This window comes from Prunus mume, linkage group LG8 (genome assembly GCF_029339155.1).
Source record: "Prunus mume cultivar Tortuosa linkage group LG8, ASM2933915v1, whole genome shotgun sequence".
NCBI classification, from domain to species: Eukaryota; Viridiplantae; Streptophyta; class Magnoliopsida; order Rosales; family Rosaceae; genus Prunus; species Prunus mume.
The window spans coordinates 6,711,239-6,737,150 of NC_142705.1; the positions used below are offsets into that span (position 1 = coordinate 6,711,239).

At 36.6% G+C, this 25,912-nt stretch overlaps 5 protein-coding genes across 9 annotated transcripts; 1 reads left to right on the forward strand and 4 right to left on the reverse strand.

The window, feature by feature from the left end:
* Window positions 1-1,535: 1,535 nt before the first annotated feature.
* Window positions 1,536-6,915, reverse strand: LOC103340220 (26S proteasome non-ATPase regulatory subunit 4 homolog). Its single transcript, XM_089043583.1, has 10 exons — window positions 6,761-6,915; window positions 6,502-6,615; window positions 6,029-6,134; window positions 4,924-5,038; window positions 4,628-4,837; window positions 3,850-4,162; window positions 3,466-3,589; window positions 2,961-3,064; window positions 2,763-2,831; window positions 1,536-2,041 (listed from the first exon to the last, which is right to left on the reverse strand). The coding sequence occupies exons 1-10, from the start codon at window positions 6,770-6,772 to the stop codon at window positions 1,991-1,993; spliced, it is 1,218 nt and encodes a 405-aa protein (XP_088899709.1). The 5' UTR covers window positions 6,773-6,915; the 3' UTR covers window positions 1,536-1,990.
* Window positions 6,916-7,741: 826 nt separating this feature from the next.
* Window positions 7,742-11,773, reverse strand: LOC103340219 (MLO-like protein 4). 2 transcript variants are annotated; one of them, XM_008243614.3, is made up of 15 exons: window positions 11,504-11,773; window positions 11,335-11,392; window positions 11,008-11,231; window positions 10,700-10,816; window positions 10,549-10,609; window positions 10,341-10,447; window positions 9,782-9,856; window positions 9,397-9,482; window positions 9,218-9,267; window positions 9,083-9,123; window positions 8,807-8,977; window positions 8,677-8,712; window positions 8,492-8,559; window positions 8,292-8,352; window positions 7,742-8,222 (listed from the first exon to the last, which is right to left on the reverse strand). In XM_008243614.3, the coding sequence occupies exons 1-15, from the start codon at window positions 11,621-11,623 to the stop codon at window positions 7,830-7,832; spliced, it is 1,668 nt and encodes a 555-aa protein (XP_008241836.2). In that variant the 5' UTR covers window positions 11,624-11,773; the 3' UTR covers window positions 7,742-7,829. The 2 variants fall into 2 exon arrangements, with proteins under 2 accessions (XP_008241836.2, XP_008241837.2); XM_008243615.3 differs by having other exon boundaries at window positions 11,008-11,040; window positions 11,504-11,675.
* Window positions 11,774-16,383: 4,610 nt separating this feature from the next.
* On the reverse strand, window positions 16,384-17,953 carry STR18 (sulfurtransferase 18). Of its 3 annotated transcripts, none has more exons than XM_089042841.1 (6): window positions 17,743-17,953; window positions 17,531-17,611; window positions 17,299-17,378; window positions 17,113-17,183; window positions 16,986-17,039; window positions 16,384-16,850 (listed from the first exon to the last, which is right to left on the reverse strand). In XM_089042841.1, the coding sequence occupies exons 1-6, from the start codon at window positions 17,757-17,759 to the stop codon at window positions 16,752-16,754; spliced, it is 402 nt and encodes a 133-aa protein (XP_088898967.1). In that variant the 5' UTR covers window positions 17,760-17,953; the 3' UTR covers window positions 16,384-16,751. The 3 variants fall into 3 exon arrangements, with proteins under 3 accessions (XP_088898967.1, XP_016651623.2, XP_016651621.2); XM_016796137.2 differs by having other exon boundaries at window positions 16,384-16,822; window positions 17,743-17,952; XM_016796135.2 differs by lacking the exon at window positions 17,743-17,953 and having other exon boundaries at window positions 16,384-16,822; window positions 17,531-17,691.
* A 1,411-nt stretch (window positions 17,954-19,364) lies between these two features.
* Window positions 19,365-22,633, reverse strand: RMR1 (receptor homology region transmembrane domain ring H2 motif protein 1). The gene is given in 8 exon segments (XM_016796151.2): window positions 19,365-19,995; window positions 20,194-20,248; window positions 20,518-20,615; window positions 21,181-21,480; window positions 21,483-21,575; window positions 21,761-21,991; window positions 22,216-22,361; window positions 22,494-22,633. Coding segments are annotated over 6 exon segments (873 nt in total). The 5' UTR covers window positions 22,337-22,361; window positions 22,494-22,633; the 3' UTR covers window positions 19,365-19,995; window positions 20,194-20,218.
* A 44-nt stretch (window positions 22,634-22,677) lies between these two features.
* On the forward strand, window positions 22,678-25,572 carry LOC103340217 (S-adenosyl-L-methionine-dependent methyltransferases superfamily protein). 2 transcript variants are annotated; one of them, XM_089042840.1, is made up of 9 exons: window positions 22,678-22,888; window positions 23,016-23,160; window positions 23,262-23,352; window positions 23,689-23,886; window positions 24,009-24,238; window positions 24,420-24,551; window positions 24,892-24,959; window positions 25,052-25,180; window positions 25,265-25,400. In XM_089042840.1, exons 1-8 carry the CDS (start codon window positions 22,773-22,775, stop codon window positions 25,134-25,136), a joined length of 1,065 nt encoding a protein of 354 aa, XP_088898966.1. In that variant the 5' UTR covers window positions 22,678-22,772; the 3' UTR covers window positions 25,137-25,180; window positions 25,265-25,400. The 2 variants fall into 2 exon arrangements, with proteins under 2 accessions (XP_088898966.1, XP_008241835.2); XM_008243613.3 differs by having other exon boundaries at window positions 22,680-22,888; window positions 25,052-25,113; window positions 25,265-25,572.
* Window positions 25,573-25,912: the final 340 nt, after the last annotated feature.

The window sequence follows — 25,912 nt, forward strand, 5'->3', positions numbered from 1 at the left end:
CATTTTCGGAACCCTTTTCCAGGAGCACACCGAAACTATATAGTGATGTTGATATGCGAGGCTGCGGCAAATGGCTGAGTTCCCCTCCGCTAGTCTGCAAAGGGCTTTGGCTGCCATTGCTTTCATTTTTTCCTTGGTGGCTGGGTCTTCATTAGCATTGGCATTGTCATTGTCATTGCTATGGGTTTTGCTGCTATGCACTTCAACAGTTTCGAATGCAAGATGGCCGATGAGCAAGCGGACAACATCGTGCTGCGCAAAAACATCTTGCAATTCGGGGTGTTGATATGAGAGCATTGACACAGCCTTGGCCACTGCAACCTGAACTTTCAAGGAGCCTTCTCTGAGGATTTCGCAAACACTATACATATATCCGCATGAAGGTGTTCGACGATTTCGCAGGAACATCCCAGCCACCCAAGGGTCCTGGCAGCGTTCTCTTGGCCTTCCATTGGACCCTCCTCCATCAATTTCAACAAGGCTTCCACTCCACCCTCCCGGATGATCAACGTCATGTACCTCTCGTGGTCCCTGGCAAGCTGACCGAGTGAAGCTGCAGCACTACATCGAGCTTGGACGGATACAGCCGGGTGATGAAGAATTGCAATCTCTTCCCAAACAAGCCACAGAGTGTGGTCGTTAATAACATTGGAGGCCGTCTCAAGTCCTCGTCCGGGGGCTCGGCCCTCCAGAAATGGATCAGCCAAGACACATCCCCGATTGAAGCGTCTAGATGCGCCGAGATTTCGAGGAAACAAGTGACGGGGATGAAGGTGGAGAACCGCTTCTTGATGATCTTGATAATGATGCATTTGGGATGCTTGAGCAGCCGGAACAGACACCTGTCGAGGGTTACTTCGATTTGGTTGATGATCGCACGTGCGGGGCGATCATAGGTGCCGAGGTTGGAGCAGCTGAGTTGGCCGAGAAGTCCTGCCAGCTCTTCAGACTTGGATTTAAGCTGGTGGGGGATGAAGGTGTGGTCCCTTGATGTCACAACGGCCCTGTCCAAAGCCTTTGTGAATTGGTCAGTCAGTTGGATGAGCCTACCCAATATTTGCTTCACCATCTCTGGCCTGGTTTTATGCTTCGCCGCGAACAAGCTAGAAACCGTTTAATCCCTTGTTCATAATCATCAGTTTGCACGCACGTCATATCCTAGTATGCGGTCAAAGACATGACCCAAACAAACCACACCCGCCAATATCGTATACAGTATACATACATACACACTTGTATGATTTTGCAACAGTAGCCCGTGTGGGGCCACAAACACGAAGGTCTACACAACAGTTGAGCTAACTTCATGCACTCATGCATCCACTAGCAACTGAACTGATGCTATCCTAGCACATGATGTTTATGCATCCCCAAGCCCCTCGATTCACGCGGGCGGACGAACGAATGGATAGTTGAGCAAAACTTATTGCATAAGGCAATTATTATCTTATCGCAACCAAAAAACTTGCATGTAGATTTATAAGTTAGAGGAGGATACACTCTGGAAAAATGCGGATCAATCAATGGACTCAAAGTGACAGCAAAACTGAGACCAACAGCTACCATTCAAAGACTGAAAAATGACAAGGGAAATTCAGGCATGGCCAAAATAATCACATTGACAACTAAAAACGGAGAGTAAAACTGTCGCCGTACGTAACGTAACAATATGTCATATAAAATTCAATGCAGAGATACATTTCAATGTTGCACATTGTTTTTGCTAGAAAGCCGTCCGTTTTTATCAGAAGCCCTCTCAAGCAGATGATAAAGATCAATGTACTGGTACGAAAACAGAGCTTTATGACCTGCCGGACAAACATTGATCCAAAAGTCAATCTAGAAGCTTAAAGGTCACAACCAGAGTAGAGAGAGATAAGCACTACTAGTGTTTGGAGAGATTGCATCTTCCAACACAAGTTGGCAACGGACATGAACTGGGTGTATTCAGCAAATGAAACTGCCATTGAAAGACGACTCAGGATATGCATCATTTCTCCTCCTCTTTCGATGCTTTGTCTTCATGCTTCTTCTGATCAGGCTTAAAAAGACAACATAAATAAAACCTAATCAGAAAATATTATGGAGCTCATACTCTGGCACTATTGGTTGGTACCACTAAAATGTTTATCAGATACCACTGCTATGCATGCCAAACTGTTAGTTCAAATTTCAATCGCACAAGAAAAAATTTCATGTTATTCTAAGAAATTCCTTTCAGGATAAAGAGCATGAGGTCAAATTTCTGTTACACATTAACCCATGATTATGTTTGGTAGTGCAGATAAAGCATCCATGGTTTTTTCCAAGTGAGAAAAGTGTTATCATGTGTAATTGGTGCAAGTCTGTATATGGTCAAGCCAGTAGCTAATATAACTGGTCCACAAATTAATTAAAGCATACCGAGCGCTGCTCAGTTGGAAACACAGCAAAAAGTGTTCTCATGAGTAATTGGTGCAACTCTGTATATGGTCAAGCCACTAGCTAATATAAATGGTCCACAAATTACACTAAAGCATACCGAGTGCTGCTCAGTTGCAAACGCAGATAAAATGCTTATAAAAATACTGCTCGTATTAATGTTCCTAGAGATAGGGATGGCCTAGTAACTTAAATGAGCATTCATTTTAGAATTTATTTTGGCCGGAGTAACAGAGTAACTTAAATAACAAGGTAACTTAAGACCTAGATAACTTACTATATACTGCCTATAATTATTTTCTTCTATTCATAAATCATAATCAGAAGTTTGATAATCTCACCTCTGACTGGTTTTGCATGGAAGCAAGCAAATCTTTAACTGAAGGATCATTTGGGTCAACCCCTGGAAGCTGCAGAAGCATTTAAATATCATGTCATTAGTTCACTAAAGGAGATACTTTTATGCTGCATTTCTGCTTAGAAGGGAAGTAAAAAAGAAAAAAAGAAGGAGGGGGGGGAATGGTGGTGGGGAGGAATACCGAGGCAAGGATGGAAGACACAAAAGATTGGTCAGCCAATAGTTTACTCATATCTTTCTGGCTACCAGAATCTTTTGCACTCTCCTGCACAGACAACTGAAGAGCTGCAAGCACCAAATATTAGGAATTAAAGCCAAATACCTACTTAGAGAACAGTCATATTGTCAGTGGTAAATTTTGGAATATATAAGCAAGGAGTACTATATAAATTGAATTCAAGAAAGAACTTCTATCCATAATGTGCTTAGAATTTCAGACTTTCTGGCAATTATTAAATGATCAGAGCGAAATGATAAGCAAGGTGAATTCACATAACATTTTCTGAAATGAAATGACTCAAATTGAGGCACCATGTGCTTAACAATGGTCAAAGCTTGCATTTTTCACAATAGCACCTTAAATTTATTTCCCATTCCCAATGAAAAATTGCCACCAACTAACGTTGTTATTCAACCAACCCACCCATAGATGAATGAAGTATGGTCAAATGACCAGAAGAACTCACCTAGAGCCAACTCTGGATCCTCTCCAGTTGCCTCAGACATATCTGCATCTCGCATCTCATGGCTGGAAGCGGGTTCATCCATCGACATTGCAAGGGCCTGTTGTAGCAGAGCATTCTCATCATCCTGTTGTAAAAAATATGGTCAGTTTACATCGCACATTGGTTTTCTATCGAGCTAAGGACAAAACCGAAGATAAAGCACAAGAACGAAAGGCATTTAAAACATAAAATATATATATATATATATATATCAACAAGAATTCATGGGTAGAGCGAACTGCATGGAGGACATATTTTATTTGTAATGCTACACCCACCCCTCAACTCCTTATTTACAAAATAAAGAAGAAAAAGAAACGAAAGAACGAAAGAAATGACACTGACCATGAAATCATTACTCTTATTATCAGCTTCAGACGTTCCAGCACTGGCACGCTCAGTCATAGTTGCATCTTGTGAGCTGGATTGTGCTTCCCCTCCTTTTTCCTGTTTGGAAGCATCCTCAGCAGCCTTTTTAGCAGCTGCTTCTTGTCTGGCCCTCTCTTCTTCCATTGAAACTCTAAGAGCAAGGGCAAGCTCAGGATCCAGGTTTGGATCTACACCAAAATCAAAACCAGAGACACCACCAGCGGCAGCTGCTGCTGCTGCTGCCGCAAAACCACTCCCACCTTCCCCATCCCCGGTAAAGATGGGTGTACTGCCACAGGAGAAGGGAAAAATATAAGTTATACAATACATCTAAAATGGGTAAATTTCATTAATGTTCCATCAATTGTATTCTGTATCCTATATTAGTCTTTAAACTTTAAAATTGGCGCTTAACCCCTTAAATGACAATGGTGTTTTGGTTGGTTCAAATCCTAACTTTTGACCAATGTGGCCTATAACTAAGAATTGTGATGTGCCACTCACATGAGCACTTCTGTTTAAAAAAAGATACACAAAAATAAAGATTTGAACCAACTAAAGACACTTTTTTACTCAAGGGATTAAGTTTCACTTAAGGTTTTTTTTTTTTTTTTTCCTTCCATATAAAAAAAAGTGCAAGATTTAAAGCTCGGGTCGGTAATATGAAATGCAAGTTAAAGGTCAGAGATATTATCCCAATTTGTAGTAATTAAAACATCAAATACTAAATTGAGGAATCAAACCAAACACTGACCTTATAAGTACATCAGAAAGAGCACTTGGACCAGGTGGAACATGAACAATGTGGCTGGTGTCGTTATTGTTCACAGTCTTAAACAGGGCTTCTAGCTTCTCTGACTTCTCCTCATCTTCTTCACCAAAATTGACGATATCGAGAGCTACACTGTTCTTCTTTAATCTCCTTCCGATTATCTCCAAAAACTTTTTGTCATGTTTGACAGTACTGACAACACATAAGTCAAAGTTATTAACATGTAAGAACTAGCAAATAATAAAACTAAAAGACAAGCATGACGAGGTATTATGAACCTTCCAGCAAACACAATAATCCTTTGTTGCTGTTTCTTGTTCTGGCGATGTTTGAGGGCCAATTGAGCCACCTGAATGCCAGCTGCCAGGTTCATCTCACCACCTATTTCTAAACCTAAATTTCCAAAAGGAGAAGAAATATCAATGAGGAAATCTATTATACACAACAAGCAGGAGTTAGTAACAAGGGGAATGAGAACTAGTAACAAGGGACATGAGAACATTGACAAAGATAGTTTAGTCCTACTTTCAGGATCATTAGTTTATTTTATCTTGTAAGTTTCAACACACTTCACCTATAAAAAAATAAATTAAAAAAAATTGCGCTGAAATGCTGGATAATAGAGGCGCAAAATAAATGAAGATCAATAAAACACTTCAACTTCTTTCCTGAGACCAACATTCTTATCACTTTTGTGAAGAGATTTGCATATAGTTGCTATTTTCTTAGTTACTTCACTGTTTCAAAGTTCTGTCAAGCATAAATTGACAAAGACACTAATAAATCCATTAACCTTGCGTTGATTCTCAAGTAGTAGTGTCTCATTGTTAAAAGAAGGTTATTGGGTTGAACATTGTGTGCATCAAAACATGCTAAAATCTTGCTCATGTGAAGAGATCACAGATACGCATATTGGCAAGCTAATACCAAGTACCAGAACCTCTGGAAACAAGAAAGATACTGAAACACCAAATTCTTGGAACAAAGGCAGCAATAAGAAAAATATGACTGCACTGCACTTGGTGCATCTACTGACCTCCTTCAGCCACAAAGACTTCAAGCTATATCAGAATATAATTATTTCCAGCCATACTTCCTTAATTTATTGAATTATTCAATGCATCTAAAACCAAAGCTATTTCTGTCTGTAAACAATAAATCCTACTTCCACAACTTACTTAAATTAGTTCACACATAACAGAAAAACTCTTTTTTCTTCAGGAAGTTCTGGTATTAGAGAAAGTGCCAATATTGACAACAAAATCATTACAAGGAGTTGAATACTTCCATCAAATTGAAAAATAATAAACTTCAATAACACTACAACTTATGTGTTTGCTTGTTTGTTGGATATAAAAGAAAAAAGCAAGTACATGAACTGACCATGCATGCATGCCAGAATCTTGCCAAGATCACTAGTAGGAGTGACCAAAACGCGAACACCTTTCCCTGCCATGGTGAGAACTCCTACTGTATTCTCTGGATTAGACTGCATACCGGGAAAAAAAATGAATTTACTTTAAATTACAAACCATAAGCAACCATTATGATCTTATATCCGAAGCAACAACCGAAACCCAACCACAAACAACTGCTCTCTCCCCTCTACACGCCCACAACACAATCAAATAACAATCTAAAACATTATCCAAAACCATAAAATGAAAATCAAATCTCCAAAAGTATATCATTTCAATGAAGAAATACTGAGTAAAATATCTTGGATGATCAAATAATGCAAAAGTTACGCTAAGCTCAACCAGATATGACATGCGAGGTTTTCCTAACTTACGCGGACTTCACCAACAACCAAACAAGAAATAACATAACAAATAAGAGTACACCTTTAAAAATACCTGGGTTTTAGCTCCACAAATCAGATTGACAGCATCGGCCTGAGCATGAAACCTCGAAGGAGCATAATCACCATTTCGCATCCATTCCGAATTATCAATGCATATCATTGTCGCCTGGGGAGAAAAACAAAAATGAACCATTGCACGAAAAAAAGCTAACGGAAATTTAAACCCTAATTTGCGAGATGGACGAAGAATTTGGGGAATTTCAGTAAGGAAAGCGAGGAAGTTTATGTGCAATTAGGGTCTGGATTTTTACCTCGAGCACCATAGTTGAAGATTGCGAAGAGACAAGAAAGATCGGGAGAGATTGATGTGCTTCGTGAGGAGAAAGAAAAATACAAAAACTGAGGTATACTTTACTTGCAGAGGAGGCTGCTGCTGTGTGCTAATTATAAGTTGGATTTGTGATCATCAGGTGCCGCCAGGGTACCGAGTAAAAGCTGTACCAAAAACTGAACCAATGATTTTTTGCCACGTCAGGTCTCAAACCTTGGTCTAGACCCAAAGGCCTATGATAGAGCCCAAGCCCATTTATGTCCAATCATGTACTTTGTTGGACCTATCAAAATACAAGCCAGGCTAATGTTGCAAGAGGGTGGGGTTCTATTAACACCCAACAGTAGTCTTCAGACACCCAGTACTCTTTTTTTTTTACTAATATTGTTTTGGTCCAGACGGAGACGGGATATGTTACTAAGCCCTTGAGAGCACTTACTCCCGAATTCGAGTTTCTAAGTTAAATCCCTCATTTTTCAATATCGCTTATATTAAAAAAAATACATGTTATTACGAGGCTCATTCTAAAACTTTGTACTCGATGAAAGAGTGAATCAATGAATTTTGCACAAATTAAAGTTCATGTACGGCAGAGGAGCTATAAAATTCTTTGGTTATAATATGAAGCAAAAGGGTCACTAGCCAAATCAATCTAGGGAGAAATTATTAGTATAGTATAGAGGAGTAGGTACGTGTCGGGGTTGTATACAAGCCATGGATCTGAGTATGGGTAGGCATAATCTCACATGTGAAGAGTACCACAATAAGCTACAAGTTAAAAGTGAATGATTCACTACTAATTGCATCGAGACCTTATTAAGGGTATGCTTATGCATTTGGTATTCGACATCTTCTAATCTTACTTAAAAGAACAACTAAGGGTACATTTATGCATGTGGTTTTCAACATCTTCTAATCTTAAAAGAACATCTTCTAATCTTCTAATCTTACTAACCATATGTATCATATAAAATAGTCGTTAAATGAAGATAACTAAGCTCAAAAGTGTATACAATCTAGTCTCTAGTGATATATGCTCCAAGAAAAGCTTATGATGGAAGGAGACACAATTCATATTTTACATCACTACTGTCATGATCGTCACTATGGTAATCAACCTTCTTGTCATCACTGCAACTGTCATAAACTGGACCAACACACAGCGGAAATTCCAACTTCTCATCTTCACCCTGCATCACATTGCCCTGCAGATGCCGGAAAGATATATTTTGTTTCTTGAAGGAGCTTCTCTCCCAAGAGTTTGACGAAAAGCTATCGATTTTGTGCATTTCATCCACTATAGAATCTGAGGATGTTGAGGTTCTCAAGAGTGCAGCAGTACTAGATGAAGTGCTTTGTTTGGCCTTCACCCTCCTCTTCCATACAGATAGCGATTTTCTCACATTTTCGGAAACTACAGATTTCTTGAACCTCGCTCCCATCTTCAGCCACATAAAACAATTAGAGACAAAGAGAGGGACTAAAGAGAGATGAAAATTAAGAAACCAGACCTGTGTGATGATGACATAGAGTGGGAATGTAATGAAGCTACACCAGAATTGGGTGACAACCCTGCAATTATATAAAAAATAAAAATAAAGTCATCAGATTTTTTATATCTTTGAATCGCACTTGACGTGAATGTAAGATAGCCAATAGACCTGACAAACTTAAGTTGCTAGAGAATAGACCAACAATGTAAGGTAAATACCCAAATGTCAAGCGAATCACAAGGAAAGTATTGTTGTCCATGAAGCATGAAGGTTCCTTAATTTCCCACTGAAAACAAAGAAGTTGAAACAAGCATCATAACTAAAGTTGCCTATCTAAAAAATGAGGTAGCTATTCTTTTATGCAGGCATCGATTTCTTTCTGAACAAGTCATGAAGTCCATACCAGAGACCAGATAAAATTTGCCATCTCAAGGGCATTCTGAAAAACAAATGCCAACAAAAGATAAGGACAGTTGAAAAACAGAATTTAAATTACAAAATGGATTGTTAGTGTTAGTGGTAGTGATTCTCACCTGGAAGGATATCAGTTGTATTAAACGTAAAAGAAGCCAGGGCTTCTTAAACCAAAAGAGCTCATCTCTTAGCTTAAACTGTTGATTTTCCATATATGGACTTTCTTCCGTGATTTCAACAGCCAAATTTACCACCACTCGATGCAGTTTCGTCCCGATAAGCAGGATCAACTGATGTGCAAGTCAAGAAATAATTTAATTATGTAGTGTGAGTGTGACTTCGGAAGATGATGAACTCGGAGAAGCTCAAGGAGATTGAGAACATGGATGGCTTACTATGGCTGGAAGGAAGGAAAGCCAGAAGTAAATGTGGCTTCCTGAATGGTAGAAACAACAATTGATGCTGTAAGATTAAATTTTCCAGGAATTTTCACGCATAAAATTAAAATTTTGGCACTAACAGAAAATTACCATGAAAGTCTAGAATAGTGCAACATATGGTGTATATCCAGAGAGGTAAACTGCAAAAGCATCCCAAATAATATAACAATGTTAATAATGTAAAAGCAATCCAAAAGTTCACTAAAGCCTCTAGGAATAAACTAGAAAGGTTCATCATAGAAATCAACTTTTTACACTTAACGTAATACCTGATGCCAACAATATCTCGAAATTCTTCCTCCATGCTCCGAATCATATAATTGTGGAAATCATATGACAAAGGAAGTTGATGAGTCTACATTAAGGAGGGGAAACACAGCAGAGTCAGCAATGCAAAGCTAGCCCCATGATCTTTACTGCCACATTCTTTTGCACTGTGAATGACTAAATAAGATGGAAACAAATAAGAACCTAATATGACTTACTTTTTGCAAACATATCTAATCATACAAAACTTAGAATCCAGATGTCGCAGTAAAGCCAACTTTTCTACTATAATCGGACTCCGGAAAGAAAAATAAATAGTAGATCTCAGATCTCCTTGAAAAGTTAAAATGTCCAAAGAGAAAAAAAGAGGTACTAGAAGAAACATACAGTGATGAAGCCAAAGCGCAAAGCCATGTAATCAGACCGGTTTATAGAACTCCAGAACTGGCGGGTGAAACAAAGCTGCAAATTGGGGTGAACAAAGTTGACGGTAAATAAAACCATTACAGCAGATAAAGCAACTCTGAGAGATAAAAGTGCTGAGAAAGTGCAGCAAACATAGGACCAGCAAATTTTGTAAGAAGCTGAGCAGAATGACATCAATTGATTTGATTGTCTTAAGTCTAAATGAAGGGCTGGTTAGTTTTCATTTCAGCAATATTGTAGCATAGATAGCATCCAATATGCAACCTCAGGCCCTCTTATCTTCCCTTTCTTTCTGTAAATTTAGTTCTCCTCATAAATCATTACAACAAGAAGCACAAATTTTATTTTAGCAGGTGGAGTTAACCAGAAGAAGTTCAAGTTCTACATTGGCTTATTTCTCTGAATCAGATGTGATTAAATTATGCTGGTATCTGTTTAAGAAATAGTGGAAGTACATAATTTAGATTTCGAGCATACAATTATGGCCAAATAAAATAAAATAAAAAGGAAGTGAGAATACCAGCCAAACAAGAGCTCTGTGCTGGCTCCATGGATGGGATGTATGATGAAAAATGAAAGTAGACAATCTCCTTATTCTCTGAATACTTGGTTCAGCTAGTGGGGTATCTGGATACAGAAAATTTAAAAATGATAAGGCATGCATGACAACTACAATTTCTAAGGCATCTAAAGTCACTCATGAGTGACTCATACCAACAATTTTGCACCTTGTAAGGAGTGAACTGCCAAAGCTTTGGCTTCATTTTCCCATACTCTCCAGCTATAAATCTGCTTGAACTTGGAACAGGAACTTAGTTTTTTGTACATTGGACACCGCAGAGCATTAGAGAACTTTGATTGGGGACAAAATATATTTACCTTGATCATGGCCAGGACAATTGCAACAAAGCTGTAAGAAACATGTGTGACACCAAGCACAAACATCAAACGATGAAGCTGTTCGAGACTTTCTTTAGAAGCAAAGGATTCATGACCCTGATTAACATATTGTCTTTGTTAGTCGCACAGACTAACAAGCGATTGTTGTCACATGTGACAGAATCATACTTCTATCATCAAAATTTCCAAAGGAACGGAAATTTGTATTAGACAATCAAGTTTTATTATTGGCTTATGCATCAATAATAGCTAACATCTGATCTCTAAACATGAGCAAGCAAACTTACCTCAGGACAATAGTCATGAGAACCAGCCTTCACCTGCATCTTCGAAACCGACTTATTCAAATAATTTGAACTTGAAACGAGTACATGTTCAACTGAATGTAAGTCACTCTCCAATGCACATGGAAAGAATTTGCTGCTCAAGAGAGATGATTTAACACAAATCTTGGCCACAATAAATATCCAGTGACCCATCAACAATGACATAACCCCAAAAAGCATGAGCTCTGCTTGAAGAATATCAAAGACGAAAAAATGAAATCCTCTGAACAAAAGAACAAATGAAGCGAAAACATACATCTCCAGAAACCCAATCCCTTAATTAATTACCTTCTTTGATCTTATCCAAAGCAGCAAATAGAGACTTCCTTTTCGTCTTATCCAACCACTACCAAAAGAAGATGCATAAGATAAGAGGAAAGTTAATGACCACCAAAACAATATCAAACAATGAAGATTTGAAGATCAAAGTGGAGACACTGCTGATTGTAATGTGTACCTTTCCAAACCGTTCCAAAGATCCATTGAAAAAGAACCCAAAAAGAACCATGAAAGTGATTACAGAAGCAACTGTCCATGTTGGGGTTTCAGCCAAGGATCTTCCTTCCCTCTCCTCCATTTCTCTGATACAAAAAACACAAGAAGCCCAGGACAAGTTCTGCTTCTGATTTTCCTTTTGGCTAGTGGTTACAATGGTTGATTCTAAGGTAGAGCTAGCTCAGTGTAGGCCATTAATTGAAGAAAGTTGAGGTTCACCCCAAAAGCAATTGGCAATGAGGGGAGTAGCCCAACTCCTTATAAACCCAGCAGGTCCCTTAACATTACCAATTGGCCATGAGGAGTAGCCCAACTCCTTATAAACCCAGGCTAGGTCCCTTAACATTTCAATGTGGGACAAACACTCTCAACATTAATGGCTCCAAGTAGGTGGTGGGTTGCTGGTTTTGTGGGGGTTCTCTGTGCCTAAAACCGAGACTGTACCATCAGAAATATTTAAGAAACATGCATGGATGTCACAAAGTCACAGACCCCTTCAGCACGATGACCCTAAAATGGGTCCCACCAAACTGACATCTCAATTTGCATGTTTTGCTTTTGCAGTTGTCTTTTGACCAGCAGCATCTCTGGGAATTTGAACGTGTCTCTGTCTTTCATGCCGACCGTTTCGTATGGCACATTTATTTATATAAATAGATTAAGATGTCACATTTATTTATATAAATAAAATAGATGTCACATTTATTTGTATAAATAAAATAGATGTCACATTTATTTATATAAAAAAATAAATAAATGAAGGAGACTTGTTATGACAAATTTGGGACCATAATTAGTTATCAACCATGGTGGTTGAGCAGTCTGCATATTGTTATGGAAGGCGATGTCATGGATTCTATAATTGAAGTCAAGGAGGCAGTGTAGGTTGAATAATCAATGAAACTATTAACTATCTGTTTGGCATTGCTTAGGGCCATAAGTGATTTTTTGAAATTTTTTGAAGTCCAATTATTGTGATCGATGGAATATATATGCGCAAAATGAATTTCAGATTTGATGCAAGAAGTGCTTTACAATCAGTTTTTACTTAATTTAAAAAAATCTGAAACTGCTTTGTATTTTTTTTTTATCTGTGTGGTTATGTTGGTTGAGTTTGAATTCATGCTGCATATAGCCTTTGTGCAATTTAATGTAAATATATGGCTGATATTGCTGTACTGAGAGGTCTTTAGGACTGTTTTCTATTGATTCTGTTCTAAGTGCCTAAGTGGGTTGAGTCTTGAGGGCTTTGTTTCATTTGTGTGACTGATCAAACTTTTGCAGCTAGCAGTGACTTGAAAAGTGAAAGGGGCAAAGCTAAGTTTTTTATTTTTGTTTTGAACAAGTGGTAAAGAGAGAGCTTGTGAGGGTTAGAGAACTATTGTTACTAAATTTCTTCCAACATTTAAGCTCATGGTTACTTACTGAATATGCATTGTACTGATCCTGATATTCACTTGTTGTGCATCATATTATTTTTTCAATCAAATTGAAGCCGATATGACCAAAAAAAAAAATTTCAAATCAAATTGAAGCCGACTTTGGGGGGAATATAAAATTACTTGATGACATATTTACTAATCAGGAATTGAGATAAACATGAATAGTCTTCGGTCTGTGATGTTTTCCCTCAAGGTGCAATACTGGAATTTTGCCTGGAGAAAGAAATAGCATGTGAAGCTTAAGACACCGGTGTGGTGCCGGCCGAAGATCATCCGATGCCAAAGTTAGTGACTAAGAGCAATTTTATTGACGGTGTAAAAGCACAAGTCAAGTAAACAGTCTTATCTTTTGGCTGTGCCAAAGGGCTCTATTTATATAGAGTATTTGTGATGCTCTTAGTACTTAGTTTCGATGTGGGACTCGTAGGAGTGTCTTCGGCGGTCGACACGTGCTCTGACAAGTTCTGGTAGGAGTTCCAAGGTGATCTATCGAATCTGCGGATGTGCTGACTAGTCGCTTAGCATTGTGTACCGAAGGTTGGTGTGGGTGCCAGTTGTAGGTGCTTTGCCGTTTTAACTGTATGCGAATCGGTGGAGTATGTCGATCGACCTTTCGGCATGACTCCTTGAGCTAGTCTGGGCCTTGTTTACATTCCACGTGTCAAGACGTGAGTAGGGGGTCATATATGGTACAAACAAAAGTCATGATTACATGTGGACCTTGCATCACTTTTCATTCCCAACATGCAAGTAAACAAATGAGTGATCATGAATGGGAATGAATCTCATTCATCTCATTCCCTTTCCAAATGAGTAAATATGCCCAGATTGTGTACTTCTAGTTAATGTTAGATATGTCTCTGTCCCTACCTCTTTCTTAGTTTCATATTATAATGTGTAAATTTGATCTATCTCAAGTTGTGATTACAAACATAAAAATAGATAGTAATCTTTCCTAATTGGTATTCATTAAAGGGTACTTGCTTGGTACATGTGGAAACTTGTTTGTGCATTTCTATTTAATGTTACATTTGTTTTGCTTGTTGGTCATTCCATTGTTAAAATAAAAAAAGATGTTCATTCTAGAATTTTCAAAATGCGGACACTGTTTTGGGAACTTTTATTATTGGAATACATTTACTTGTCAAATTATGCTTCTTATTCGAATGCTTAGTTAGATATGACATTGTTGTGCCCTTTATTATTTATTCTTCCAAAAAAAAAAAAAGGAAGATTGATTATTTTCTTGTATACCAAAAGTTTCTAAATGGTCTATTTTTTGTACTAACTTTAATGATTCACGCCAAAAGCAAAAACCTTTTATGATTATTCCCTAATGAAATAAATTTAGACTTTATTATAGTTTATGGCAAGATTTCTTTTGACAATGTGCTTTACACAATTTTTACTTTAATTATGTGATAGGGTCTGTTTCTTGAATAATTGAAGATTGTGATTCTAAAAATTTTCTGCATATTTCATAGTATGAAAATTTCCTCTTTAATTTTTATCAACAAAGCTGTATTCATAGTTCTACTAGCATACAACAAGGAATATCATTTACACAGTACCGTTGAATACTGCAATGAACTAATGTTAGAATATATATATATATATATATATTTGTTTGTTAGTTCTATGTCCCTTAATTTTATCTTTTTGCTAGTTTAAACCATTGATGAAGATGTTACTTTATAATTATTCAACAACATATTAGAACATAACCTGTCCTATTAGCCTTGTTTTCTAATCCATGGTTTTTACAGTGTGACTTTCTAATCCTTTAATCGGATTGTATGCAGTCAGTTAAATGTTACATATCCTTGCATTTGAGATAGATGAACATCCATGCAATGTTCAGATTAGATAAACATCTAAAGGTGAAAGATACCATATTCCTTATTTTCGTAGGGTTGTTCAACCGATGGGTCATAAAGAGATATTCAATCAAGCTTTCCTTAGAAGTGTTATTGAACGCACTTTTGGAGTATGGAAACAAAGATGAAATATTTTACGAGACATGCCTAGTTATCCTTTTGCAAAACAAGTAAAAATATAGTTATTGCAACCATGACACTTCATAACTACACAAGAAGACATGTCAAAGGTGATTGTCATTTTGATGAAAGTGAAGATGACCTAAATGGTATTCAAGGTGAAAAGATTGAGAGAGATGTTGATGCATAACAAGAAGATAGTCCTGTAACACAAGAAATGAAGACATTGAGAGTCGCAAGTTTAATGAGTTCATCTACTTAGAAATGTATATGATTGCTTGTTTAATTTTTGTTATGACCATATTATTGATAATATATTTATTTTTAATGGAATACTTATATTATTTTATAATTAAAATATTTTTGAGGGTGTGATGGAAACATATTTAATACAAAAAAAATTATATGAAATAAAATGAAAGTGCTTTTCCTTTTACCAAACACTTAAATAGAAAAGTCATTTCAACATAATGCCATCTTTAGTCATTATATACAGCTCATAACACTTTCACAAAAAAATTACCAAACACTTAGAAACTGATTATTGTACAAACAACACTTGTAACAAAAAAAATTATTAAACGCCAAACTACTTTCTCTCACAATTGATATCTCTCACAATAAATATGTCAGCGATTATTTTCACACTGCAGCAATGCCAAATTGACCCTAAAAGTGACCAAAACTTGCAGGGATCCATGTGAATTTAATTAGAAATACATATGAGATGGTATTTCAAAACCATTAACTGTTGGAGTTTGAAGAATGTTTGCATACTTGTCCAACTTAGATAATTGGTTTTAACATTTTAAATGTTTGGTCATTTTATTTCTTTTTTCCTTTTGATGATAAATAAATTCAAATTATTTGGGTTTAATGTTTCCATCTCCAGATATTAGACTAATATTTAGTTGGTTCGAGCCATTAGATTAAGGGTAAATTACTCAAATGATCCTCAAACTTATATCTGATTTATATTTTGGTCCATCAACTAAATTATTCGTTCAAATGGTCCATCAAATGTTCCTACCGTCTAATTTTCTGTTAGATTTAACCTAATTTTGTGGTAAATAATAACCAATTTGCCCTCATATTTAACGGAAATATTGATAGAATGTAACGGTAGGACCAATGGAGCGAATAATATATAGTTGATAGACCATTTGAACAAATAATTTAATTGAGTGACCAAAATATAAATCGAGTATCAATTTAAGGACTATTTGAGTAATTTACCCTTAGACTAATATTTGGTTGGTTCGAGACGAGAGTTGTACTCTTACTGATATACACTTGTATGGAAGTTTTCTTTGTTCTTTATAGAAATGATGGGAAACCCATCTTGTGAGGTAGGGGTTTACTCTTTTTCACTTGACTAGAACTCATTTGCAATAGAGGTAATATTTAAGTAATCATAACAACGACATAATTCCCCTTCTTTATGATAAATTCATCTTAGACGTTCATCAAGGTACATAATTTGATTTCTAATCAAAGTATATACTATTATATACATAGAACATCTTCTTCCGCTCCCTTTGACCTTGTGCACTCTGATATTTGGGGTAAAGCTCCAATTTCCTCCATGGGAGGTGCTTTATATTATGTTTTATTTGTAGATGATTACTCTCGCTACACCTGGACATATTTATTACGTTCTCGTTCAGATTTTCTTAACTATGGAAGAGAAGACTAGGTAAAAAATTAGAGCTCATCTTCTGCCTTCTTTCGTTGGTCAACTTCTTGATTTTTTTTGCCAGCATCCTCTGGCTTAGTAACAGGAAAATGATGCTCTAACCAAGCACGATAGCCTCCTCCCATGTTGTTCACTTGCTTGAAACCCTGTCATTTCATTTACAGCTTCTAAAAACTAGAGGAAAAGGAAAGAACATAAATGATCATAGCAAAATATTTATAGGCTGTTTTGAATTTTGATTGCTTTCTTCAACATGGCATGAAAAAGAGCAAGAACTTGTAAATTTGGGTGAAATACAAGTGTACTTACAGCAGTCCGAAGATCAGCAGTTGCAGAAAGAGATCGGACCCCACTTTGACAACCCTGTAAATATATAATCTCACAGTCAGACACCAGAAGAAATTGATGTAGTTTGCTCCAAAAGCTACTAGCTTACCACAACAAGAAGGTCCTCTTTGTTGCAAGCAGATGAAACCTCCTGCAAAAATTGGGGATTTTTTACCCTCCCTGAAGGCCAAAACCACAATGAAATTTCATCAATTTCAAAGTAAACACAGAAATTGAAACTTAGTTAAAAAAAAAAAAAAAAAGAAGCTAATCTACTAATAAAAGTTACAGCCACCTTCAGGTGTATTGAACAGGTAAGGTATGTTTAAAATCTTCTCTGCATCCACATGCCCTTTCTTGTACTCCTCCACCGTCCTATCACAAACAACATTAACTCAACTAATATTTCCTTTTAATGAAAAAGAAACCCGATTGGAAGTTTGAAACAACTCAGTCTCTCATAAAGTTCATTAATTTGAGGAAAAAAATATATATATATTTTTTTGGGGGAAAAGAGAGCCCTTTACCTGACATCCACATAACCATAGCCAGACTTGAGCAGATCCTTGGCAGCTTGAACATCAATGGTGACGACCTCTGATCCCGAGCTACAAAATAACAGGGGAAACAGAGCAACAAACCCACAAGACAACCCAAACCAAGAAAAACCCATATCAGAACGTGCAAAAAGGAACTCCACGAAAGTAATATGCTGAAGATTTAGACTGAAAAAAGTCACCTTTCAATAGAACCCATGAAGAAAAGTTGGTGGTATATATAGAGCAGCTTGGTTTCTAAGATCTGGTAGCTGTTCGCGTGGTCAGCCTGGAAAACTAGCTGAAGGAAGATAGAAAACGTGGGCTGAGGATTACTGCTGGTGTAGCTGTTTGTGTCGACTGTTTTTTTTTTTTCGTTCGAATGTGTCGACTGGTTTAGTGGTTCATTTTCTGTGGGGAAGAGAGCCTTATATATATGGAGCTAAAGCCACGTACGGTTCCAGTCATCTGGGGCCACATAACGTCGTGCCACCTAAGGGTGAGAACCCAACTTTGATGTGAAGGAAAACAAAATCGAATACTTTTTTAGCATCCATTTATTCGTAGATTGTAGCGTGTGGTGGCAATTTTGCATCTCAGTTATCTCATGGAAATTTTTTTAATGTTGTTTTAGTTAGAGACTTGTGAAGATTTATCTTGCAATTTGGTTATATACAGATACGAAGTGACATTATTGGGGACCTAATGAAATTTTATACAATTCGCATAATCTTGATGTGGTAGATGAAGAAAGCTTTGGGGCGAATCAAGTAGGGAACACACTCATTTGAACGAGGATAATGCTAATGAAATTAGTGATGCTAGATATTATATAGCCAGAGTTATTTAGGATCATTAGTCTTATAATTTATTTAATTTAATATGTATTATTTAAGACTTGAAGATCAATTGAGCTTAACGATCATATATGTATGGTATTAAAATGCAGATTTTAAAATTAGTATGTTTAATATAATTTCAATAGTTTTTATCAATCGTATAAAAAATATAAAAAAATGTTTATCAATACTTTAATTCAACAAAAATGAAAAAAAAAAATTCAAGAATTCAACCGAACAAGTTTTCAAATTTTAAAGATTAAAAACAGTTTTCAAGTTGTATAACAAACAAGTTTTTGAATCTTAAAAAATGAATTTGAGAATTCCTTGTTTTTTAAAATAATCAAAGTTTTTGAATTCCCTATTTGGATAGGATACTAAACACCTCCTTAATTGCTTAAATCACAATTGTTATTGCTCAAGAAATCAATCCTATCAAATCCTAAAGAAAAAGGGGGTTTGGGTAGTAAGATTAAATTAACAAGTTAATTATTGGAGGTTTGCTATTTATGTGACAATTAATTTTGTTTTGATTTCTGGAATGTTGGAATTCTTAGGGGTAATTTTCTTTGTTTTCAATTTTTTTTAATATAAAAAGTGGGGTTCTGTTGTCAATAGGGAGGGAGATTCGGGTTTCAGAATTCGAATTTGAGATCTCCTCTAATATTGGAAAAATAAATATTACTATGTGAAAAGCTAGTTAGTCTTAAAGAAAAAGAGTTTAGCTTCACTAGAAGATTTTAGTTAACCTTTGTAGTTAATTTGTCTGCCTATGATTTAAACAATACATAAAAATTTCTAGAGTATTTTATATGAAACGAAATAAAACTGCATAAATTTTAAATAATTCGCTATACATAGTTATGTGTAGCATATTTATATTTATAGCCAATGGGGTCCAGTCCAGGTTCGAGTCCCCATAAGATCATAGTTGTGTATGTGTAAGAAAAATCCCACTACCGCGTAAATTCGACTATTACTTATACTTGTAGGAAAATATCTAAGATATTTATATGGTTCTTCCAACGAACTTGCCGGAGAATCTTAATATTCTATTTTCACTTTATTCGCAGCACTTTAATAATGGATTTGGCCTTTGTGGAAGCCACAACCAAATCCACTAACGCATCCCTTGATAGGGCAAATTGCTCCTATGCCGAAATTATTGTTGTAACCAAACTCTTGGACCACATGCTTGTATTGAATCGAAGCCGACTAACATACTAGATACATTTAGACCTAAAATATACAACAGTGCAAATCCTAGTGTGCAAACTATTCAAGAGCAGAGCTGTTAGCAATGGGTTCCCTTGCTGCTTTGGCAGTGGCTGGGGCAAAACTACACTCGAGCTTCAGACAATATACAGGGGCACAAAACTTTGTCCCCGTTGGCTAGCTTGTAGATCACATCAAGGATTTTGCACAGGATAGAGCACTGATGACCTTTACATTCGTGTTGCATCGGACAAGTTTTCACGGAAATTTTGAACAGCAAACTTTATTGATACGTTCATAAAAATGCAGACAAATATCATCTAGACGTCTCTTCAATCCATGCAATGAAACGCGCATTCGAGTGAAGTTCATATAGACACACACAATAAACGGGAGGGAACCCTGACAAGGATAAAACAAGGTTGGATGTAACAATGCTGTTAATGACAGAACAACCTTGGGGAGGATTCAGACTAGCAAGTATTTGAAAATCCAAAGAATTTCTTTCACTTTTATACTTTAAAATGATATAGATTTGTAAAATGATTTCACTTTTGAGGGAAAACTACATTCAAAATTCAAGACAATTAATCTCCATACCTTGACAGGTCATATTTTCCATTCACTAGCTGTACAACCAGGTCCTTCTTTTGATCTGCAAGAAGAAAATAACCAAACTTCAGTCAATAAACCACATCAGGTATTGGCCAATAAAAACCATACATAGGTTAATAACTTATCCTCAAACCCATAGACCAGGATGTCTTTCCTCACCAAAGAAAATTACTACTAAATTAGCCAAATATCAAACTAAGGACTGCAATTTCAATAATAATAGTAACTCCGCAGCCTGAACTATTCAAGAAACTAAAGAAGATTCAGCCATCAAACACTAGATAGTGAGGATGGACCAAATTCTCTTACCTCGGGATTCACAATTTTGGTTCTTATATCATGCTTGCACACGGGGCAGAATGTTCCCCATTTTGTCAGCCATGAATCCACACAGCTTGAATGAAATTCTGCAAGTAGTTCTCAGGTTTATTAACAGAAATATACAAATTTCGATTGAGAAGGTGAGGAAGTAAATGCTAACTACAATCCACCTTTTGAGTAAGGTCAAAGTCAATTACCTACTATGATGATAGGCATGTCCCTAACCCTATAACCAACATTAGAATTTGACAACATTTGAACAATCAAACCATTAAGATAATACTTCTAGTTATCTGTACTTTTTATTGGACATGGGGAGAAATAGAATAGCTGCTTCTTTGAGTTCTTTCTTCTTGGATTGGAAGCAACGCAATACTCTAATATTTGTCATGAGAATTACAGTTGCACATGTCCACAATGTGCAAGAGCATATTATAATACCTCAAGTTCTTCTACAATGTAATTTATGAACAGGTGGAAGTCTTCTGAGATATCATGACACATCAAGGTAAGCTGTTATCTTATGGGACTATCCTAATATGCAGACGCTAACATACACTACACTGTCAACAGCTTTGCGGCTTGATGAGACTGATACTACAACTGTGATGAAAATTCCAGGGATATCAACATGAACATCTCAAAACTTACCATGTTGGCAGGGAAGAACTTTAAGAATTTCCTCATCTTTGTAATTCTCAAGGCAGATGGCACAAGTATCTTCACTGTGGCATTCACCCAAACTAGTGGAACTGAATGTGAAGCAAGGTAGAGCTTCCACAATCTTGGTATCCACACTTTTAGGAAGCTGGTTTCTTCCTTGAGAATAAAGCCAGTGTCTCGGAGCAAAGATGGCTATTATAAGTATACCCAATATGACAAGAAATGAGATAAAAGATATAGCTAGAACTGTCCAAGCTGTTTCATTTTGAAATGGGAAGATGCAACATTCCCTTCTTCCCCTAAAGCATGCTCCTTTAACACTTCACCAGATGCTTTCGAAACAAATACAGCATGAATTGTAATATTTACACTCTCTATCATCACTGCAAATAGAGGACAGCAATCATTATAAATTTATAACAGTTAAACATTTATCCACATTTCATAGAAGGCAAAGGGTAACATGTACGAAATGATATACAGATTCCAATACAATCTTTAAATAATAAGAACAACCCAATAAATATGAAAACACATTACAAAAATTTGAAGGGACATGGCGACTCACTGTAGACCAATTTGCCTTTATCTCTATCGTCATAAACAATAGCACCACGAAATCCGGCATTTTGAGCATTTTGGACTTTATCCTTGAAAGCACATTCACCTCTAACTATCAGAGCAAACCTTGTTTTATCAGTTTCGTTTGGTCGAAGTCCATTGCGTAGAGATGAGCAGGCGTCCAAAGGGTCTGATATAAGCAAAGCTCCACATATACCAGAGCTATTGACAGCAATAGCTATTAAACAAAAAATCAAGAGCAAAAATAGAAAGAAAGAAAAAAAAGAATAATTGTGTTCAGATCTCAATGCTTAGCATAAGTATTTAATAAAACAACCGAAAAATTAGAAATTTGTATTATAAAATCTAAAGCTGACTTCAACCCAAGAAAGAAAAAAAGGAAAATCAGATTATTTTTCCTACATTTTCTCCGCAAGCAAATGGCGAAAGATGGAAAGTTACCAAATTTGGCGGGAAGGTCCGAGAACTCCCTGGCAAATGGTTTGAGAACGACAATAGCTGAGGTTAGTTGGACAAGGTGAGCAAAAACAAGCAAACATAATCCCAGAAAAGCTTGACTCATCTTTCTCTTTCACAGCTCCAATTACCTGAAATACAAAATCACAAAAACAAAAAAACAAGTTTATTGGGTTTAGACGCTTGAATTTCTGTGAAATTTAACAAATCAACGATCAACAATTCGAATAAACCGAAAATTTGAAAGCAGAAAATAAACATACCGATACAGTGAGGTTTTAAGAATACTGAGACGGAAAACCCCACGCAAATGAGAAATTGCAGTGTCAACTGCTCGACAGCATTTCACTATTTTTTACTTGTATTTTTTATATTCTGTATTGTTGAGCCAGACGGTGCCGTTTCGGCTAACCTAAATAAAGCGCGGTCTTTTTATCAGCAACCATTGGGCTAAGCCGTCAAAGTTAAAAAAAGCTTCGGTTTTTAAACTCTCGGATTGATTTCAGTCGAGTCCCTGAGAAAAGCTTGAGCCTGCGAGTTTCATGGAAGAAGAAGCTTCGAAAGCAGCGTTGCCAGATGGCTTCCTCGATTTTCTGAAAGAGAATGGTTTAGACCCTTCCATTTATGCCGAGAGCCATTCGACCCCTCGTTACATAAGGTGCTCTCTCTGAATTTATACTTACTTTTCTGTTTTTGATTGTGCTTTTGTTATTGAAGAGTTCGATTTTGATGGGTTTTTTTTTCCTTTTGGGTTTTTGCTGCTCTGTTTTTGGTGTAACCGAAAGGCTAAAGCCTGGTTGCGAAGCTCAAATTGAAGAAATTGAAGGTGAAATCAAGTGCAAGCTTGAAAAAGTGGATTGGCTGCCTGGCTTTTATGCTCTTCCTCCCGACGTTCAAATCGCTAACTCAAATGCATACAGAGAAGGGAAGGTGAGCGAAAAGATCAAGCAGTTGCTTTCTTTAATTTTTAAGCAAGAAATCCCAAATTCTAATTGCAATGTTTTACTTTTGCGTTTGTTTTTATGGTTTAGATGTATGGAATCGATGCGGCGTCTGGAGCTGCTGTTTCAGCATTGAATATCTCAGCTGGAGATCATGTTCTTGATCTTTGTGCTGCTCCTGGTAAGTTAGTTTCTGGTTTCTGTACGCAATGAGTAAACTTTAATGTGTATAAGTGTGTAAGTTTATCAGATTTTTTGCGCCAGTTCAGCAATATATGTTGCGTAATGAGAAAAAGCTACTAATTTGTGTGCTGTTATGCTTAACTAATTATGCTCTTAAATTTTAAAGCATGAACTATAGGAGTGGCTGCAAAATTGCAACAAAAGAAAAAACACTTAATTTTAGAATGAAGATGTAATTCACAGCATTCGTGTGAGAGTTTATGTGATTCAGTTACACTGATTATTTTTGTTTCCGAAGAATTGCTCACTTTTATCGTGTATAATTTATATCCAGGTGCTAAGCTTTGTCTGATATTGGACATTCTTGGTGATTCTGGTTCTGTAACTGGTGTTGATGTTTCAAGCCATCGTTTAGCGGCTTGTAGGACAATGTTGCAGAAATATGCATTGGGCAATCACTGCCGACTATTTGTTGCTGATGGGACAACCTTTTCCCTCTTGCCCTTGAGAATTCATTCCGATCCAAAATCATGTAACTGATCTGAATCCACATATACCAGAAGCTTCATATGTGATACTGTGAAATCCTTCAGAGTGCAGTTTGCAAGCATATGCTGTTTTTAATATGTTATCATTCTATCTAGAATTATGCAGGTGAATCTGCTTTGGAAGAAAATGTGACATTCAAGGAGTGGACATCTCAGAGACCATGGAAAGAAAGGAAAAAAGCAGCTAGGGTAAGAAAAAGTGGTGCTGTGCATTCAGGAAATCAACTTCCAGAGCTCATTTATTATGGTCGCCACTCTGGTGTGGTTGGACTGAATAAAAGTGAATTGTACCAAACATTTCGTGACAGTGAGCTTATGAGCTGTGGCTATGACAAGGTGAAACTGGATTTTGATTCTTCGTTTTAACCTGCGTTTTCAAATCTCCTTCACCTTTTTCTATTTCCCTACTTTTTTGACAAGTAATAACACCTTTTTAGTATCAGTTATGTTACCTCTTTGTAGTTTAACATCTTTTCTAGGTTGGTTGGATTTTTCTAAGCTGGCTATCTTATTTCAGGTCCTAGTGGATGCAGAATGCACTCATGATGGATCAATTAAACATGTCCAAAAGTTTGAACATTGGGGATGGGAAACTCTTCAACGACGTGTATTGGATGCAGAGAGAAGTGATAGCCTCACTGTGCTTCAGGTATCTGATTTAATTTCGCCTAGATGTATTTGTCAACCATGCTACTTTGTTTATGTCGAAGTTCCAATTGATGGAGGAAACAACAATTGCATATCCATCCAATGGAGTTTCTTACATTTTCTCATAAGATTGTGTAAGACTAAATAATTCAGTTTACTTCCTATATAACAAGTCAGAAGCTAAAGCTATTTGAAAGTTTTACGTCCTATAGATATCCTAATCTGCTAATATAATTTCTCATATGCATTTCGTGGCAGAATTCTTGCTTTCTTATTCATGTCCTGTTTGACTGGCGTGCGTGCTTAGTAAAGTGATGATCATATGTGTCTTTTGCTTGCAGTTAAAGCTCCTAACCAATGGTTTTAGATTGCTAAAAGCTGGGGGACTTCTTGTTTATAGCACTTGCAGGTGCTTTTCGTTGGCTGTTCCTTGAACTTTTGGTAACTTACACATAAAGCGTATCTGCCTATATTGCTAATTTTTCTTTTCCTATTGATTAGCTTGACAGTTGCTCAGAATGAAGATGTCATAAAGCAGTTTCTTGAGGAAAATCCACTTGCTGGTAAAGTCTTTTGTGCTTTGTGATATTATCAGCGATGGTCTCAAGCATTTTACAGCCTGCAATTTATGTTAGTGTAGTTACAAACTTACGAGCTATATACAATGACGTCTCATATTACCTGTTGACTCATTGAAGCCTTCATGTTCCGCAGAGTTGCAGGCGATAGATGGTGCTGAAAATTGGCCAAGCAAGAACGGACAACTACCAAATACCCTGCGCTTTGATCCCTTGACTTCAAAAACTAGTGGACTTTTTGTTGCAAAGATCTCAAAATTGGCCATTTAATCTGGTTTTAGATGTTCAAGAGCCCGAGTAATAGTCCATGTCAATGTCAAGTGGCATGGGGGCTTAGACATCTTTGATGGCACTTTGGGCGTTATTTTTGTGATGGAATATAGTTGTACCTCATTTACTCTTTTTATATTCTTTTAATGATACAAGTAATAGTTTAAATAATAATTCAATTTATTTGAGGGAATTCGAATTTGGATTCAAGATAGCGGACTACCAAGCTAGTCTAACTTACGTTTGCCACATGAAAACGAAAACTAAAATGGCTTACTGGTTAGCCCCACCCAATGCATTGGAAATTCAATTTGAGATGCCAATATACGTGACAGCGTTTAAAGGATTCCAAAATATCCATCTTTAGACTGTTGGATTGTGCAAAACTAAATCAGATTCTTGTTCAAATAATTTTCTAACCTTGAAATTGGATTTTATTTCCCAATAATCGCACGTGTGTTTGTGGAGCCTGAATCTGAAATGCATGTCGCCTGAAATCAGTACAGATTCAGTG

What these genes read in the sequence shown, in the direction of transcription:
- LOC103340220 (XM_089043583.1), bottom strand. An exon ending in GGATCCAGAGTTGGCTCTAG is followed by an intron (nt 3,065 to 3,465) that starts GTGAGTTCTTCT and finishes TGGTGCTTGCAG; the next exon opens with CTCTTCAGTTGTCTGTGCAG. An exon ending in TGTCTTCCATCCTTGCCTCG is followed by an intron (nt 2,832 to 2,960) that starts GTATTCCTCCCC and finishes ATGCTTCTGCAG; the next exon opens with CTTCCAGGGGTTGACCCAAA.
- LOC103340219 (XM_008243614.3), bottom strand. Translation starts at nt 11,623, where the DNA reads ATGGAGGAGAGGGAAGGAAGATCCTTGGCTGAAACCCCAACATGGACA. An exon ending in TTTGGATAAGATCAAAGAAG is followed by an intron (nt 11,232 to 11,334) that starts GTAATTAATTAA and finishes TTCTTCAAGCAG; the next exon opens with AGCTCATGCTTTTTGGGGTT. An exon ending in ACAGAGCTCTTGTTTGGCTG is followed by an intron (nt 9,857 to 10,340) that starts GTATTCTCACTT and finishes CCCAATTTGCAG; the next exon opens with CTTTGTTTCACCCGCCAGTT.
- STR18 (XM_016796135.2), bottom strand. Translation starts at nt 17,676, where the DNA reads ATGGGTTTTTCTTGGTTTGGGTTGTCTTGTGGGTTTGTTGCTCTGTTT. An exon ending in TATGGTTATGTGGATGTCAG is followed by an intron (nt 17,379 to 17,530) that starts GTAAAGGGCTCT and finishes TGTTTGTGATAG; the next exon opens with GACGGTGGAGGAGTACAAGA. An exon ending in CCTGTTCAATACACCTGAAG is followed by an intron (nt 17,184 to 17,298) that starts GTGGCTGTAACT and finishes TTTGGCCTTCAG; the next exon opens with GGAGGGTAAAAAATCCCCAA.
- LOC103340217 (XM_008243613.3), top strand. Translation starts at nt 22,773, where the DNA reads ATGGAAGAAGAAGCTTCGAAAGCAGCGTTGCCAGATGGCTTCCTCGAT. An exon ending in TCGACCCCTCGTTACATAAG is followed by an intron (nt 22,889 to 23,015) that starts GTGCTCTCTCTG and finishes TGTAACCGAAAG; the next exon opens with GCTAAAGCCTGGTTGCGAAG. An exon ending in CTTGTTTATAGCACTTGCAG is followed by an intron (nt 24,960 to 25,051) that starts GTGCTTTTCGTT and finishes CCTATTGATTAG; the next exon opens with CTTGACAGTTGCTCAGAATG.